A 16,250-nucleotide genomic window follows, 5' to 3' on the forward strand; every position below is an offset into this window, starting at 1 on the left:
GCATGCATTAAGAAATGATGCAATGTTCCTCCAGTGTGACATCACAGAAACACAAGACAGACCAAGACTGAAAAACTGACAAGAACCACATAACTATAACATATAGTTACAACAGTGCAAGCAGTAACATAATTTAATAAAGAACAGACCATGGGCATGGTAAAAGAAAGTCTCAAAGTCTCTCGAAAGTCCCATCATCTCAAGTAGACGGTTGAAGGAAGAAAACTCTCCCTGCCATGAGCTTCCAGCGCCGCAAACTTGCCGATGCAGCACCTTGGAAGCACCTGACCACAGCCGACTCTGAGTCCGTCTGAAAACTTCGAGCCTCCGGCACCGAGCACCATCTCTGCCGAGCGCTTCGACCCCATCCCGGGCTGCCAGCAACAGGCAAAGCTGAGGATTTGGGGCCTTCCCCTCCGGAGATTCTGGGTCACACAGTAGCAGTGGCAGCGAAGCGGGCATTCAGTAGTTTCTCCAGATGTTCCTCCATACTCTCACATCTGTCTCCATCAAATCAGAATTGTGCACGGTCCCCTACTTAACAAATACCAATATCATTCACTGAAGAGGCCGTGCACGCTGTGTCGCGCCGCCATCTTCTCCTCCAAAGTGTTGAATCTACATACATGAGCCACTGAGTGTATGTCTGTAGTCTTCTGCGGCGGCAGCCTATCCACTTCAAGGTTCAATGTGCTGTGCATTCTGAGATGCTCTTCTGCACACCATTGTTGTAATGCGTTGTATTTGAATTACTTTCTCCTTCCTGGCAGCTTGAACCTGTCTGGCCATTCTCCTCTGACCTCTCACATTAACAAAGGCATTTTCACCCGCATTATTACCTTTCACTGGATGTTTTTCGTTTTCCGCAGCGTTCTCTGCAAACCCTGTTGTGTGTGAAAATGCCAGGAGATCAGAGGTTCCTGAGATGCTCAAACCACCCCGTCTGGCACCACAGTCAAAGTCACTCAGATCACATTTCTTACCCAGTCTGATGTTTGGTTTGAACCACTTGACCCATGCCTTTATGAATTGAGTTGCTACCACGTAGTTGCCTGATTTGGTATTTGCATTAATGAGCAAGTGTGTAGGTGTACTTAATAAAGTGACCACTGAGTTTATTTCCTAGTAATCCAACTGGTTAAGTACTTATTCAGACCTGCTCAGTGTAGGCAATTTGCTGCAATTTCTAAAAAATGCAATGAATCTTACTGCCAACTTATTGTCATTAGCATCAAGCTCAAAACCTAAGGATCTTGTGGTTTATCTCTGCTACAGTAACTCCTTAGGAATGCAGGATATTGAGAGGAAATATTGCATCCATCAATCATCAACGGTTTGTCACATGATGTCCTGATACTGGTCTTGACCCAAAACATCAACAATTCCTTATCTCAGGGGTTCCCAACCTTTTTAATGCCATGGACCCCTACCATTAAACCGAGCCCTTGAGAACCCCTGTCTTATCTCCTCAAATGCTGCTAGATCCACTTCATTCCCCAGCAGTGTTTTTCTTCCAGACTCCAGTATCTACAGTCTGCCTTCTCTCATCGTAGGTCTTTTTTTTTCCTTTTTTTTTTGCTTCTATTTGACCATATTATAACCAGATCTTGCTTGATTTATGTATTTCAAAGTGTCTTTTGTTCACGTTCATTGCCCGGCAGGAATTGCTTCAGGGGAATAAGCAGTGAAGCTTTTCACTTTAGCAAGGAAAACAGTAAAACATTTAAACAGTGAGACCATTGAATGCTGGTGTTCAGATATACTGTACCTTGTGCAAGCACCACAAAGGTACCATGCAGCCACTGCGTGTGAGGAGAAACACAAATGAACTGCTGCACTTTATCACAAAAGTGCATGTGTGGAGAGCTCTTGCTACAAAGATGCAGGGCTTGGGTAAGAGCACTGCAGACAATTCTAGCTTACCATTTAATGAATATGTCCAGAAGCCTGTGGAAACACCTTCCTAATTTCAGTGAGATAGAGGCCTAGAGGAATCGATCTCTGCTCATTCTTCAGAAAGGAGATCAAAAATATGCATGTTACTCCAGATGGAGTCTCAACTTAGGCATAGTATAATTGCAATAAGACATTTTTAATGCTGTACTCAAATCATCGTGGAATAAAGGACAATATACTATTTGGCTTCTTAATGGCTTGTGGACCTGTATGTTAGCTTTCAGTGACTTGGGACACTGTCTTTTGTGCTCTTTTACACTCAGTCTCATACACAGAATGATGTGCCAGCGAGGAAGGGTCCCCACTCTCCTCCCGCTCCCACCTCCCCCACGCCCCAGAAAGCACTCTGGCTGCAGCTGATGGGAGGAAGGCCCTTGTCCAGGTCAACCCACGTAAAGCTTTGGGGCCTGATACTGTACCTGGTTGGTTGCTGAGGGACAGTTAACTGAGGTTATAACAGACATCTTGAAAATCTCTCTGGCACAGTTCACTGTCCCCTCAGGCTTTGAGGCAGCCACCATCATCCCGGTGCCCAAGAGGGCAACAGTAACCTGCCTCCATGACTCCTGTGCAATGGTACTGACCACAACAAAGTTTTGAGCAGCTGGTTATAGGTTGCATTAAATCCCATCTTCCTGCTACATTGGACCCTTTCCAGTTCGCTTATCACTCAAATCGGTCCACTGATGATGCCGTAGCCTCTGCACTCTACTCTGTCCTGTCACATCTGGAAAATGGTACCTCATATGCTGCTTATTGACTTCAGCTGAGCATTTAATACGAAGAAGCTGGTGAGTAGACTGTCCTCTCTGGGTCTCAACACCTCTCTCTGTAACTGGATCCTGGACTTCTTGAGAGTCTGTGTTGGCAGAAACATCTCGAGCTTCATCGCGCTGAGTGCTGGCGCTCCCCAGGACTGTCTGCTCAGTTTGCTGCTGACACATGACTGCACTGCTAGATCCAATTCAAACTGAATGGTCAAGTTCACTGATGATGCCACAGTGGTTGGCCTCGTCAACAATGACAACAAGGTAGCGTACAGAGTAGAAGTAGAGCATTTGGTAGAATGGTGCAAGCACAGCAACTTGAGTCTCAACGTGGGCCAGATCAAAAAAAAGAGATGATTGTGGACTTCAGAAAGCTGCCGGCTGACCACCCCTCATTGGCCTACTCTGTGGAGAGAGTGGAAACACCAAGTTTCTGGGAGTGCTCATAATGGACGATCTCACCTTGTCCCTCAACACCACCTCTTTGGTCAAAGTAGCCCAGCAATGTCTCCACTTCCTGAGGAGTTTGAGGTGAGTGAGCTCTTCTCCCCACTGCCCCCCCACCATTTTAACCAAATTTTACAGGAGCATCATAGAGGTACTGGAATTGCAAGGCATCTGATCGCAAATCCCTACAAAGCATTGCAAGAACTGCTGAGAGGATCATTGGGGTCTGTCTTCCACCTATCAGAGATACGCAGAGCCCGTATCATTATCAGTTATTCCTCCCATTCATCCAACAATCTCTTTAACTCCTTACTATTAGGCTGGAGGCACCAGAGCATTAGGACAGGAACTGTTAGAATGGGAAACGGCTTCTTCCCCCAGGCTGTAAGACGACTGAACTCCCTGCCATCACCCAGGTCTCAACACATGTGCAATACCAGTAGCATTATACTGTTTAATTTTTAGCTTCTATTGTAAATGCACCTTATTGTTTGTTAATTTATTATGTTATGTGTTGTGTGTTTGAGTTATATGTACTGTGTTGTGCACCTTGGTCCAGAAGAATGTTGTTTTGTTTGGTGGTATACACATGTACCATTCATTGACAATAAACTGAACTTGAACTTAACCTAGACCCTGTGAAGATCAATATTTCCCAATTTTTCACCATTAAAACAATCTGTTTTGCTGTTTTTGTGCACCGAATGAATAACTTCACATCTTCTCATTAAATGTCATCTGCTTTGTACTTGCTTACTCAGTCATCTTTCCCGCATCACCTTGAAACTTCATTTTTATCCTCCTTCCTACTCAGAATTCCTCTTTGTTTTGTATCATCACAAGCTTGGAAGTAAGAAACCTGGTGCCCACTGACAAATCTTTGATTCAGGCACTGATCCCTGCAGTACCCAGCTAGTTATGGACAAATGCTAGGAAAGAACTTTTTCCCCCGCGGTTTGCTGTTTTCTTGATAGCTAATTCTCAAACCAAATCTAATCCCCAAATTTGCTCTAAGCTAATTGACTACGCTCCTGGGTAGGAACAATTTTGACTGTCTTCTAAAAATTTAAATACACTTCTGTTGTTTCCTTATCTATTCTGGTGTTTGTATCCTTCAAGAATCAAAGTCAATTTATTATCAAAGATCATATATGTCACCATATACCCCCATGAGATTCATTTTCTTCCAGGCATTTACAGGAAAATAAAGAAATACAATAGAATTTATGAAAAATTGGCTCTAGGAGATTAGTCACATATGATTTTCCACCCATAAATCCATGCTGAATCTACTCTTCCTACTATTAAGTGTGGTGATATCATATTATGTTGGACAAAATGTTTGTTATGCCATAATATGAATATGGTGTACAGTTTTGATCACCATAATATAGGGTTAAGCTGGAGAGTTTACAGAACAGATTCACGAGGATGTTGCTTTGAATGGAGGATTGAGTTAGTGAAAGTGATGGGATATGCTATCTGATTTCTCTTGAGTGAAGGAGACTGAGAGGTGACTTGATAGAGATAGATTTAGATTTAGTAACACTTTAAATTTCATCTGTCAAAGCCACAGCTGTTTGTGTCTTAATATGCACGCTTGTTTGCTATTTTGCTATTATACACTTGTGTATTTTCCCACTCTACCATAGCCATCTCTTATCTCATAACTACATAGTTCCCTCTGTCCATATTTTGGAGCCTAATTTTGGACTGAACCTGATCAAGGGTATTTGTGATAGAAGATATGATGGTGGTGTTCAAGAGGTAGCTGATGACACGTGAACATGCAGGGATATGAATGGTGCATAAGAAGAAGGGAGTTAGCTTAGTCTGGCACAGAAATTGCTTTAATGTTCTAAAATTCAGTATAAAATTCTATCGTTTGTTGGTCACTCTTCCTTGAATAATCCTTTCTAAAAATATTGTCAATTAACCCTTTCTCAATGCACAAAACAGCATCAAGTGTCTTTTCATTTCTTGATTCCTCAAGATAGTATACATTTCATGAAATTGGTTTACATCTTTTAAATACAGTACTGATGTAATTATCTAGTTTTTAAGTAGATTGAAGTCCTCAATGATTACTGTAATCAACCTTCTTCCATTGTCCTGATTTATAACATGCCCAGAATTCCAACTACCATTTTGTGATAAATATTTAACTTGCACCACCAGTCATGGAGTGGTATAACACACAGCAGGCCCTTCAGCCTATCAGGACTTTACTAGCTGTCAACCAACCATTTACAGTAATCCTTATTTATTTTCTTCACATTCTGATGAACTCCCCCAGGTTCTATCCCTCACCTGCATGCAGGGGCAATCTAGAGCAGCCAGATAAGCTGCCCACCTGCATGACTTTGGAATATGAGAGCAAACCGGAACAACTGGGAGAAAAGCAGTCAGACAATGGGAAAGTGTAGTCTCCAAAAAGGAACACCTGAGGTTAGGAATGAACCTGTCAGTGAGCCAGGGGCTCTACCAGCCTTGCTGCTGTGCTGCCTATTGTTATATATTTCTTAGCCCTGCTGAAAGTGACTGTAATTCATTTTCTGTGAACTGGATAATTCCAAGGTTATGCAGTGGTGTGCTGAAATGCAGAACATTGCATTCTATGGGCGGCAGTGAAAAGATAATTGGCCAAAGCAAATTTTCATTCCGGAAAAAAAAACATGAGGTTTAGAGGAGTCGAGGAATGTAGTGACACAGTGTGATGACGTAAACTGGGAGGAAGTGTACATGGAGCTAGATGCGTTAGGATGCAGGGATAGTTTCTGTGCTGCGTTTTTATCATTTCTAAGTAACTTCCAAAAATTGCAAGCTCTTGATGTTTTTGTACGTTTATTCAAGAGGGCTATAATGATAGACCTAGTGATTAGAGACCCATTAGCCTAACATCCAGTAAGTTGCTGAAAAACATTGAAATGGATAAGATTTATTGTTTTTGGAAAGGCAGGAACTGACCAAAGGTTGCCAGCATGGCTTTGTGCACAGGAGATCTTGTCTTACTAATTAGAATTTTTTGATGAATTGATGGGGAACATTGTCGAGAGGTGGGTGATAAATGTAGAGTATATACAGTTCAGTGAGGCTTTTGATCAGGTTCTGCATGGTAGGCTGCTCTTTCATATGGAAGGTTGGATCATAAGGCATCCAGTGAGAGCTAACAAGCAATATAAAATTGGCTGGACAGTAGGAAACAGGCTGGAGTGTGCCCCAGGGTTATTTATCATCTATATGAATGGTTTGGATGACAATATACAAGGAATTGTAAGTTTGCAGATGACATTGAAATAGCTGGTATTAATGACAGTGAACTGTATCAAGAGCTGCAGTGCGAGCTTAATCAGCTAGGTAGGTGGGCTAAGGAGCGACTAATGGAATTTAATTCATATAAGTGTGAAACATAGAAAATAGGTGCAGGAGTAGGCCATTTGGCCCTTCAAGCTGGCACCGCCATTCAGTATGATCATGGCTGGCTGATCATCCAACTCAGAACCCTATACCTGCCTTCTCTCCATACTCCTTGATCCCTTTAGCCACAAGGGCCATATCTAACTCCCTCTTAAATATAGCCAATGAACTGGCCTCAACTGTTTCCTGTGGCAGAGAATTCCACAGATTCGCCACTGTCTGTGTGAAGAAGTTTTTCCTCGTCTTGGTCCTAAAAGGCTTCCCCTTTATCCTCAAACTGTGACCCCTCGTTCTGGTCTTCCCCAACACCGGGAACAATCTTCCTGCATCTAGCCTGTCCAATCCCTTTAGAATTTTATAAGTTTCAATCAGATCCCCCCTCAATCTTCTAAATTCCAGCAAGTACAAGCCTAGTTGATCCAGTCTTTCATCATATGAAAGTCCTGCCATCCCAGGAATCAATCTGGTGAACCTTCTTTGTACTCCCTTTATGGCAAGAATGTCTTTCCTCTGATTAGGGGACCAAAACTGCACACAATACTCCAGGTGTGGTCTCACCAAGGCCTTGTACAACTGCAGTAGTACCTCCCTGCTCCTGTACTCGAATCCTCTTGCTATGAATGCCAGCATACCATTTGTCTTTTTCACCGCCTGCTGTACCTGCATGCCCACTTTCAATGACTGGTGTACAATGACACCCAGGTCTCGTTGCACCTCCCCTTTTCCTAATCGGCCACCATTCAGATAATAATCTGTTTTCCTGTTCTTGCCACCAAAGTGGACAACCTCACATTTATCCACATTAAATTGCATCTGCCATGAATTTGCCCACTCACCTAACCTATCCAAGTCACCCTGCATCCTCTTAGCATCCTCCTCACAGCTAACACTGCCGCCCAGCTTCGTGTCATCTGCAAACTTGGAGATGCTGCATTTAATTCCCTCATCTAAGTCATTAATATATATTGTAAACAACTGGGGTTCCAGCACTGAGCCTTGCGATACCCCACTAGTCACTGCCTGCCATTCTGAAAAGGTCCTGTTTATTCCCACCCTTTGCTTCCTGTCTGCCAACCAATTCTCTTTCCACATCAATACCATACCCCCAATACCATGCACACTAATCTCCTGTGTGGGACCTTGTCAAAAGCCTTTTGAAAATCCAAATATACCACATCCACTGGTTCTCCCCTATCCACTCTACTAGTTACATCCTCAAAAAATTCTATGAAGTTTGTCAGACATGATTTTCCTTTCACAAATCCATGCTGACTTTGTCTGATGATTTCACTGCTTTCCAAATGTGCTGTTATCACATCTTTGATAACTGACTCTAGCATTTTCCCCACCACCGATGTCAAGCTAACCAGTCTACAATTCTCTGGTTTCTGTCTCCCTCCTTTTTTAAAAAGCGGGGTTACATTAGCCACCCTCCAATCCTCAGGAACTAGTCCAGAATCTAAAGAGTTTTGAAAAATTATCACTAGTGCATCCACTATTTCTTGGGCTACTTCCTTAAGCACTCTGGGATGCAGACCATCTGGCCCTTAGGAATTATCTGCCTTTAATCCCTTCAATTTACCTAACATCACTTCCCTACTAACATGTGTTTCCCTCAGTTCCTCCATCTCATGAGACCCTCAGTCCCCTACTATTTCCGGAAGATTATTTATGTCCTCAAAAGTGGCACTGGCAGACAAAAGTGTTACATTTTGAAAGGACAGATCAAGATAGGATGTTTGCATTGAGCCCTGGGTACTGTTGTAGAACAGAAGGACTTTGGAGTCCAGGTGTATAATTCCCCTAAAGTGGACTCATATGCAGATATGGCAGTGAAGAAGGCTTTTGACATTCTGGTTATTCATCAGTCAGCAGGGCATTAAATATAGAAGTTGGGAAGTTATGTTATGATTATATAAGACATTAGGTCACACTTACAATATTGTGTTCAGTTTTGATCAGCCTGTGACAGGAAGGATGTGATGAAACATATACAGGAGTGTAAACAAGATGTACAAGGATGTCGCCAGGACTCAAGGAGCTGAATTGTAGGCAGAGGTTAGATGGGCTGGAAACTGAGGGGTTATCTCTTTGAGGTACATAAAATCATAAGGGCAAAGGCAAGGTGAGTGGTCTTTTTTCCAAGGTTAGGGAATCGAAAACTAAAGGACATAGTTTTAAAGTAAGAGATGAAAGGAATAGTAAGAACCTGAGAGGCAAGTTTTTAACACAACGAGTGGTAGGTATATGGGAACAGCTGTCAGAGGAAGTGGTTGAGGTAGGTACATTAGGTAGATTTAAGAAGTCCTGTATGTAGGCAGGTAAATGGGTAACATGAGTTAGGGATATGGGCCAGGTGCCGGGAAGTAGGACTGAATTAAGTATACATCTTATTTGGCATGTACAAGCATAAGCCAAAGGGCTTTTTTTCTGTGTTGCACATATCTGTATCTACTTTTTGTGTGCAGTGTACAGTGCTTCTGAAAAGTATTCACTCGCCTTGGAAGTTTTCATGCTTTATTGTTTTACAACATTGAATCACAGTGCATTTAATTTGTTTTTTTTAACACTGATCAACAGAAAAAGACTTTTGTGTAAAATTGAAACTAGATCTCTACAAAGTGATCTAAATTAATTACTAATATAAAATACAAAATAATTGATTTCATAAATATTCCCCCCCCCTTTAATATGACACACCAAATCATCACTGGTGCAGCCAATTGGTTTCAGAAGTCACATAATTAGTTAAATGGAGATCTGCTTGTGGAGACCTGGATGCAGTCAAGGTGTTTCAATTGACTGTAGTAAAAATACATCTGTATCTAGAAGTTCCAGCTGTTGGTGAGTCAGTATCCTGACAAAAACTACACCAGGAAGAACAAGAGAACACTTCTGGCAACATTGCAAAAAGGTTTTTGAAAAGCACAAGTCAGGAGATGAATATAAGAAAATTTCCAAGTCACTGAATATCCCTTGGAGTACAGTTAAGTCAATCATCAAGAAATAGAAAGATTATGACTCAGATGTAAATCTGCCCAGAGCACGCTGTCCTCAAAAACGGAGTGACCATGCAGGAAGAGGATTAGCGAGGGAGGTCACTAAGAGACCTATGACAACTCTTGGAGGAGTTACAAGCTTCAGTGTCTGAGATGGGAGAGATTGCGCACACAACAGCTGTTGCCCGGGTGCTTCACCAGTTGCAGCTTTATGGAAAAGTAGCAAAGAGAAGGCCACCATTGGGAAAACAATACTCATGTGAAATCTTGACTAAAGTTTGCCAGAAGGCATGCGGGAGACTATGAAGTCTGCCGGAAGAAGATTCTATGGTCTGATGAAACCAAAATTGAGCTTTTTGTCATCAGACTAAATGCTATGTTTGGCATAAGCCAAACATGGTACATCATCAAAAGCATACCATCCCTGCCATGAAGCATGGTGGTGGCTGCATCATGCTGTGGGGATGCTTCACTGCAGCAGGGCTGGAAGGCTTGTGAAGGTAGAGGGTAAAATGAATGCGGCAAAATACAAGGAAATCCTGGAGGAAAACTGGATGCAGTCTGCAAGAGAACTGCAACTTAGGAGAAGATTTGTTTTCCGGCCAGACAATGACCCCAATCATAAAGCCAAACCTACACAGGAATGACTTAAAAACAAGGAAGTTAATGTTCTGGAGTGGCCAAATCAGAGTCCAGACCTCAATCCAATTGAGAATTTGTGGCTGGACTTGAAAAGGGCTGCTCACTTATGATCCCAAACCAATCTGACAGAGCTTGAGCAGTTTTGTAAGAAGAATGGGAAAAATTGCAGGGTACAGATGTGTCCAGATTCACAGTCTCAAGGCTGTAATTGCTACCAAAGATGCATCTACTAAATACTGGCTTGAAGAGGGTGACTAATTATGCAATCAATTATTTTGAGTTTTATATTTGTAATTAATTTAGAGCACTTTGTAGAGATGTTTTCATTTTGACATGAAAAAGTCTTTTTCTGTTGATCACTGTCAAAAAAAAAGCCAGATTAAATTCACTGTGATTCAGTGTTATAAAACAATAAACATGAAAACTTCCAAGGGGAGTGAATACTTTTTATAGGCACTGTAAGTGGGTCATATGGGGAGAATTAGACATAGTTCTATGTTTCCAATGGGTTCTGTAAATATACATATAGTTGGCAAGTGTAGGGGATTATTCTTCAATGAAAGGGAAAACAAGATTATTTGAGTTATTTAGATGCAAAATAAATTACTTTATCAGCAATTTTCTGTCCCATGTGTTGTAGTTGTTAAAAATATGGTTTGTATTTTAATTGAAGCAGACATTTCCAAGTATTTGTTATTACTTTTGTGTGACCTGTATAACTGGTACTTGGTCAGAAATCCTGTATTTCCTTTTCCATAATAACTCGTTTGCTGAAACCCAAGATTGCACACAGAATCTTTAGCTCTGTATGCAAGTTACAAGAATGTAAGGAATCGGTAACATGACTTTATCAGAAACATCTGCTAATGTTAGCAATGTTTCTCCTGCTCTTCAAACCCAGCTTCCCACGTCCAGTCATGTCACAAGCACTATTTCAAAACAACAGATATTCATGCCTTCCCTGGTTCTACAATAAGCTTGCTTACTTTGAATTGATCTCTTGTTCCACATTGCTCAAAGCACTCCTGTTAATAGAAATCCTAATTCTATGCTTGCTACTTTAATGTCTGGACGACTTTGATAGTATCCTATTGCTCTAAAATCATAGAGCTGCATTGTTTGCTTTGCCTGGGAACTTGTAAAGACAAAACTTTGCTTGTACTAGTGTTACAGGTTTGAAGTACAGTAATTTAAGTCCTGTGTTATACAGAATTATCATCTGGATTATCATGTTTGGGGGACTGTAGGGCGATAGGATTTAAGCTGTCATGTAATTCGGTCTCAAGTACACATCGCTATCCTTAAAAAATGGAAAAATGTTCATGTCTGTATCTTTTAATCAATTTTTTAATGATCTACTGTAAATGTGCCTCTGCATGAACCAGACCCACACAACTGCATTCCCACTATACTGCTTTTGGTCCAGTTGCATTAAAACAGAGGAAAAACCTGTAAGTTTTAGTCAGACAGACTTTTATCAATAACTCAGTTTTGGGAACAATCTTGCAAAATCTCCATGATATACATTTATATATTATCATTGCACATAGTTGGTTAAAGCCACCGATTTTCTCTAGTATTTAAATTAATCAAACCCCGTGTTTGGAAGCTTGAAAAGTGCTGCTGTGTTCTGGCTTTCTTGGTTTTGTGCCTGAGCGAGCTTAAACATCGACTGTGTCTGTGTTTGACTTGTCAGGTCTGGCCCAGTGTGCTGAACTGTGCTGGCAGCTGAGAGGCGAAGCCGACAAGAGGCAAGTTCCTGGGGCAAAGGTCGCCTTGCAGCATAATATCGGCCTTGGTGGTGCTGTGGTTGTAACGATATACAGGATGGGTTTCCCAGATGCTGTGAGGTGAGTTAATACTCCTTATATACCAGGGAACTGGGTAGCATGAAGATGCAGTAGTGAATGCAGTGTGTGTGTGTGCAGCATAAGCCGAGATCTCCATTCAGCTTCAGCCTGTGTGCTTAGGCATTGCCTGTAATGCAAACTAGAGGTCTACCTTTACACTGAAACAATGTGGTCCTTCACTTTAACTTAAAGAACTTGAACCAGACAAAAACCTTTTCCTGCCCGTCAGTAATGAGATTACAGCTTTTCAATCTCTTCCTACTTCCTATTTACCAGACGCAAATAGACTGAGGCCCTGAACAAAATCTTATATTTGGAACCCACGTAAACTGGTAGGGGACTGTCAAATGGGATGTATCACTTGCTTGACCCTAGGTGCACTTTCACAAAATGAGAGATAACCATGAGATCAGAATTTTGCCTCGGGTAAACAGCCAACAATTCTTCCATCGTTATTCCGTCTCTGTGTTCTTATTCATACATTACTGCATTAGTATAAACTTTTTAGTTTGGTTAGTCAATGGATCCACTCCTATCTGTTGTACAACATTTCTTTGTCTAAAAAAAAATTTCACTTTTACCTAATGCAGTCATGTATCTTTGGTGAGAATAATTTCCAATAAATAAATAAGATTTATTAGAACTCATTAATGCAGTCTCTAACTTGTTATATTCTTTATTATATGAATGTCAGTATTATGTAGACGTGAAAATGCTTAACTTAATTTTCAATGCAGCAAGGCGCGCTTTTATTTTTCCATGACTCTCATGAAAGAAATTACAATAATTTTTGTGGATATATATTATCACTATGAGATATTTGTTCACAAACTGAAAAGAGTATTAGCGTACACAAGCATTCACACAGCTTTGCCAAAGAATGATTTGGAGGTAGGGCTTCCTTTACAACAGGACTTCAGGGTAAGAAGCCTTTACTACTTTTGACTTAGACATAACTCGAGACGCACCATTGTGGTTGACTCTTAACCACCTCCTCAATTAAAAGACAATTGGAGATGGATGATAAATGATAATAGTGTTACATGAATGAGTAAATTGGGAAATAAAAACCTAATTACACATCAAACTGAACCAGAGACACAAATAACAACAGTTTAAAGGCAAAATTATTTCTCCAGCAAAAAAAAGAATGAGTGGAAAATTTTTATACAATACTAATTGTTATTTTTGTAACTCCAAAACATAAAACATGGCATCTCTGTCTGCTGTTTCCATTGATGCAGCTATTTCAACTGCTCTTTTAAATGTAAGCTGTGCTTCAGTTAGGAGCAGTTTTTGAATGCTTTCTTGTAAGATTCCACAAACTAAGTGATCGCTCAGTGCATCATTAAGCCTATCACTGAATTGACAATGTTCAGGCAGCTTCTTCAGTTCAGCCACGTGTACTGAGATGGACTCCCCTTCATTTTGATTCTGGTTATGAAACCTGAAGCGTTCTGCAACCATCAATGGCTTCAATTCTAAATGTTCTTGGATTACTTTCGCAATATTTGCAAAGCTCATTTTGGGTGTTTTGGTTGGAGCAGTTAAACGTCTATGCAGACCGTCTGCCTTTAAACCCAATATGCTCAGCAAAAATAGCTTTTCATTGGCTATTTTATTTGCTTCAAACTACTGCTGAACTCACTTAGTATACAATATCCTGATCACTTGTACAATCGAATGCATCTTTCCAAGGTAGACAGCCATTTCTGTTTTTTTTTAAAATTATGACTATTAGTAATCACAGTTTGAGCCCATCAGTTTGTCCATTTTCTGTATTTTAACTCTGTCTCTTCTCAAAGAAGCACCTGCTGTGCCTTTTCAAAACCCGAGCATTTTGCTGCACTTCAACAGGTAGCTAGTTTTCCTGAATTCATTTAAAACTTATTCATCACCAGTGTTATGTTTTTTAACTCCAAAACATAAAAATAATTGATAGAAATACATGGGGATTCTGGGAGACCACGTAGTTTTGTCTATTTACTTTAAGTGAGGCACACACTTCATCACACGGTAGTGTAATAACGTATGCAATTCCCTTACTCTAACATATAGTCTATAATGAATTATTTAAACAAAGAATGCTTAATCAAACAATGTATTTACATTACTCATGTATTACTGAAATACTAAATACACAACACTAATCAATTGTGTCAGTGCAATCTCCAACTGTGAATAATGCGGCATGATTCATTCAACTGTGAACCTTGCTGTTGCTATATACAACCTTACCTCAATAATTATTATGTGCAATAAAGCTTTGTTATTTCAATTAATTTGTTTTTGCATCTTTCTGCAAAGCTGTAATTTGATAAATTCTACAAACATTTCTAGGAAAGAATACGCATTTCCAACTCTACACAGAAAACTTACTAATTTTGTAAATTAGAATACTCAATTTAAGCCAGATATTAAACCTTTAACAAATGGAGAGCAGTTGAATAAGTCTGTCATGTTGTGAAGTATTTGTTTTTTATTTTTGATATATTGAGCTTGATAATTTCATTTTCTGAGTGAGGAATTGAAATTAACAGAGTTATTTTTTCAGTAATCACGTTGAGCATTTTTAATGGATGACGTATTAGTGAAATCTGGTGTGTGAGACTTTATAATGTAATTACATCAAGATATCTAGGAAGGAAGAACTTAATCTTTGCCTGTGTATCTTGATTCATCCTAGTGGGTTTGAATAATTGAAGTTTTGTAAGTACTGGCATTTTAACATTGAAACTACAATTGGCGATGTTTACGTAGTAAATAAGACTGTTTATCTTTTACTCCTATCAGAAAAGCATTGCCTCTCCCTGACCCAGGTGTGCTGATGCTGACACTGAAATTTATGTTTACACTACATGAGAGCTCAGCACAAGTTGTAGATCTCAATGAAATGCAACTCTGAACATGCTCAAATTCTTTGACTTTCACTTTATATTATTCTCGATTTCAGAGGCCAGCACATCCAAGCAGTTCCGACCAGTGCTGAATCCAGTGTTAATGGCTTCAAAGCCCAAACTGTTTTTAAAGAAATTGAGAAAAAACTTCAAGAGGTGAGACTAATGTGTACTCTAAGTATCTGTTGGATATGCAGCTGATCAGGGATTGGATGGTTTAACATGTGTGGAGCCAAAAGGAATAGGGGAGATCTTAAATGAGACTTTTGCATCTGTATTTACTCAGGAGATGGACATAGAGTAGGGGGTCACCAACCCGTGAATCGTGATCAACTGGTCGATCTTTGAGACTTTCCCAGTAGATCCCGAAAAAAAAAGAAAAATAAATACACAAATACTGTTGTAATGTGAGCATTATAAAAATAAGTAATACTAATGAGGATAATGGTAATATAGCAATATTTTCACTATTGAAAACTACTTGTAAAGAGAGATTGTTTCCGGGTTGCAGGGTTTTAGTTCCATTCTTTCTGCCCGCTGCGCATGTATGTAGCTCCCCCGCCATGAGCTGCGTTTTCAGCGTAGCTTGTGCTGCATCAAAGTGACCAATTAGGTTAGATAAGAGTACAGACTGTCGCAAACATCAATATACGGCACTCGCTGGTGATATCCTGCAAGGTAGCTAGCTAGCATGGCGGAGGCTCCACGAAAGAAGGCAAAAACGTACAACTTCCATCCGGAATGGGAAGAGGAATTTCTATTTACCTTGGTGAAAGACAAGTGTGTGTGTATGTTGTGCCACCAAACACAAGCACTGACTAAAAGAGGGAATCTGGAGCGGCACCACAACACCAACCACCAGAAATTTAAAGACACGTACCCCCCCCAAAGAGCACAATTCGTGCCAGGAAAGTTGAGGAGCTGAAATCGGGGTTGAAGGCCCAGCAATCCTTTTTCATAAAACAAGCTGCTCAAAATAAGGCTGCTATTGAAGCATCATTTTGTGTAAGTCACCTTTTGGCTAAACACAAGGAGCCTTTTACAGATGGCGATTTATTCAAGGAAGCAATGGCCATTACTGCAGAGACTGTTTTTAATGGCTTTAAAAACAAAAATGACATCACAACTGCAATACATGATGTACCGCTTGGCCCTGCAACAGTGACAAGCAGGGTGGAGTCACTGTCAGAGGACGTGGATCGACAAGTGTTAAAGATCTTGTCACTCTGTGAATATTTTTCACTATAGTTTGATGAATCCCTGGATGTAATGCAA

General features: G+C 40.4%; 1 protein-coding gene across 2 annotated transcripts in view; it reads left to right on the top strand.

Annotated features, from left to right (window-relative positions):
• scp2a (sterol carrier protein 2a) overlaps window positions 1-16,250 on the top strand; it is a 95,311-nt gene that overhangs the window by 53,083 nt on the left and 25,978 nt on the right. For both annotated transcript variants that reach the window (XM_072273821.1, XM_072273822.1), the window contains 2 exons: window positions 11,925-12,078; window positions 15,032-15,131. In XM_072273821.1, the coding sequence (XP_072129922.1) occupies window positions 11,925-12,078; window positions 15,032-15,131 (254 nt within the window). The remainder of the gene's footprint in view (window positions 1-11,924; window positions 12,079-15,031; window positions 15,132-16,250) is intronic.

This window comes from Mobula birostris, chromosome 12, assembly GCF_030028105.1.
Source record: "Mobula birostris isolate sMobBir1 chromosome 12, sMobBir1.hap1, whole genome shotgun sequence".
NCBI classification, from domain to species: Eukaryota; Metazoa; Chordata; class Chondrichthyes; order Myliobatiformes; family Myliobatidae; genus Mobula; species Mobula birostris.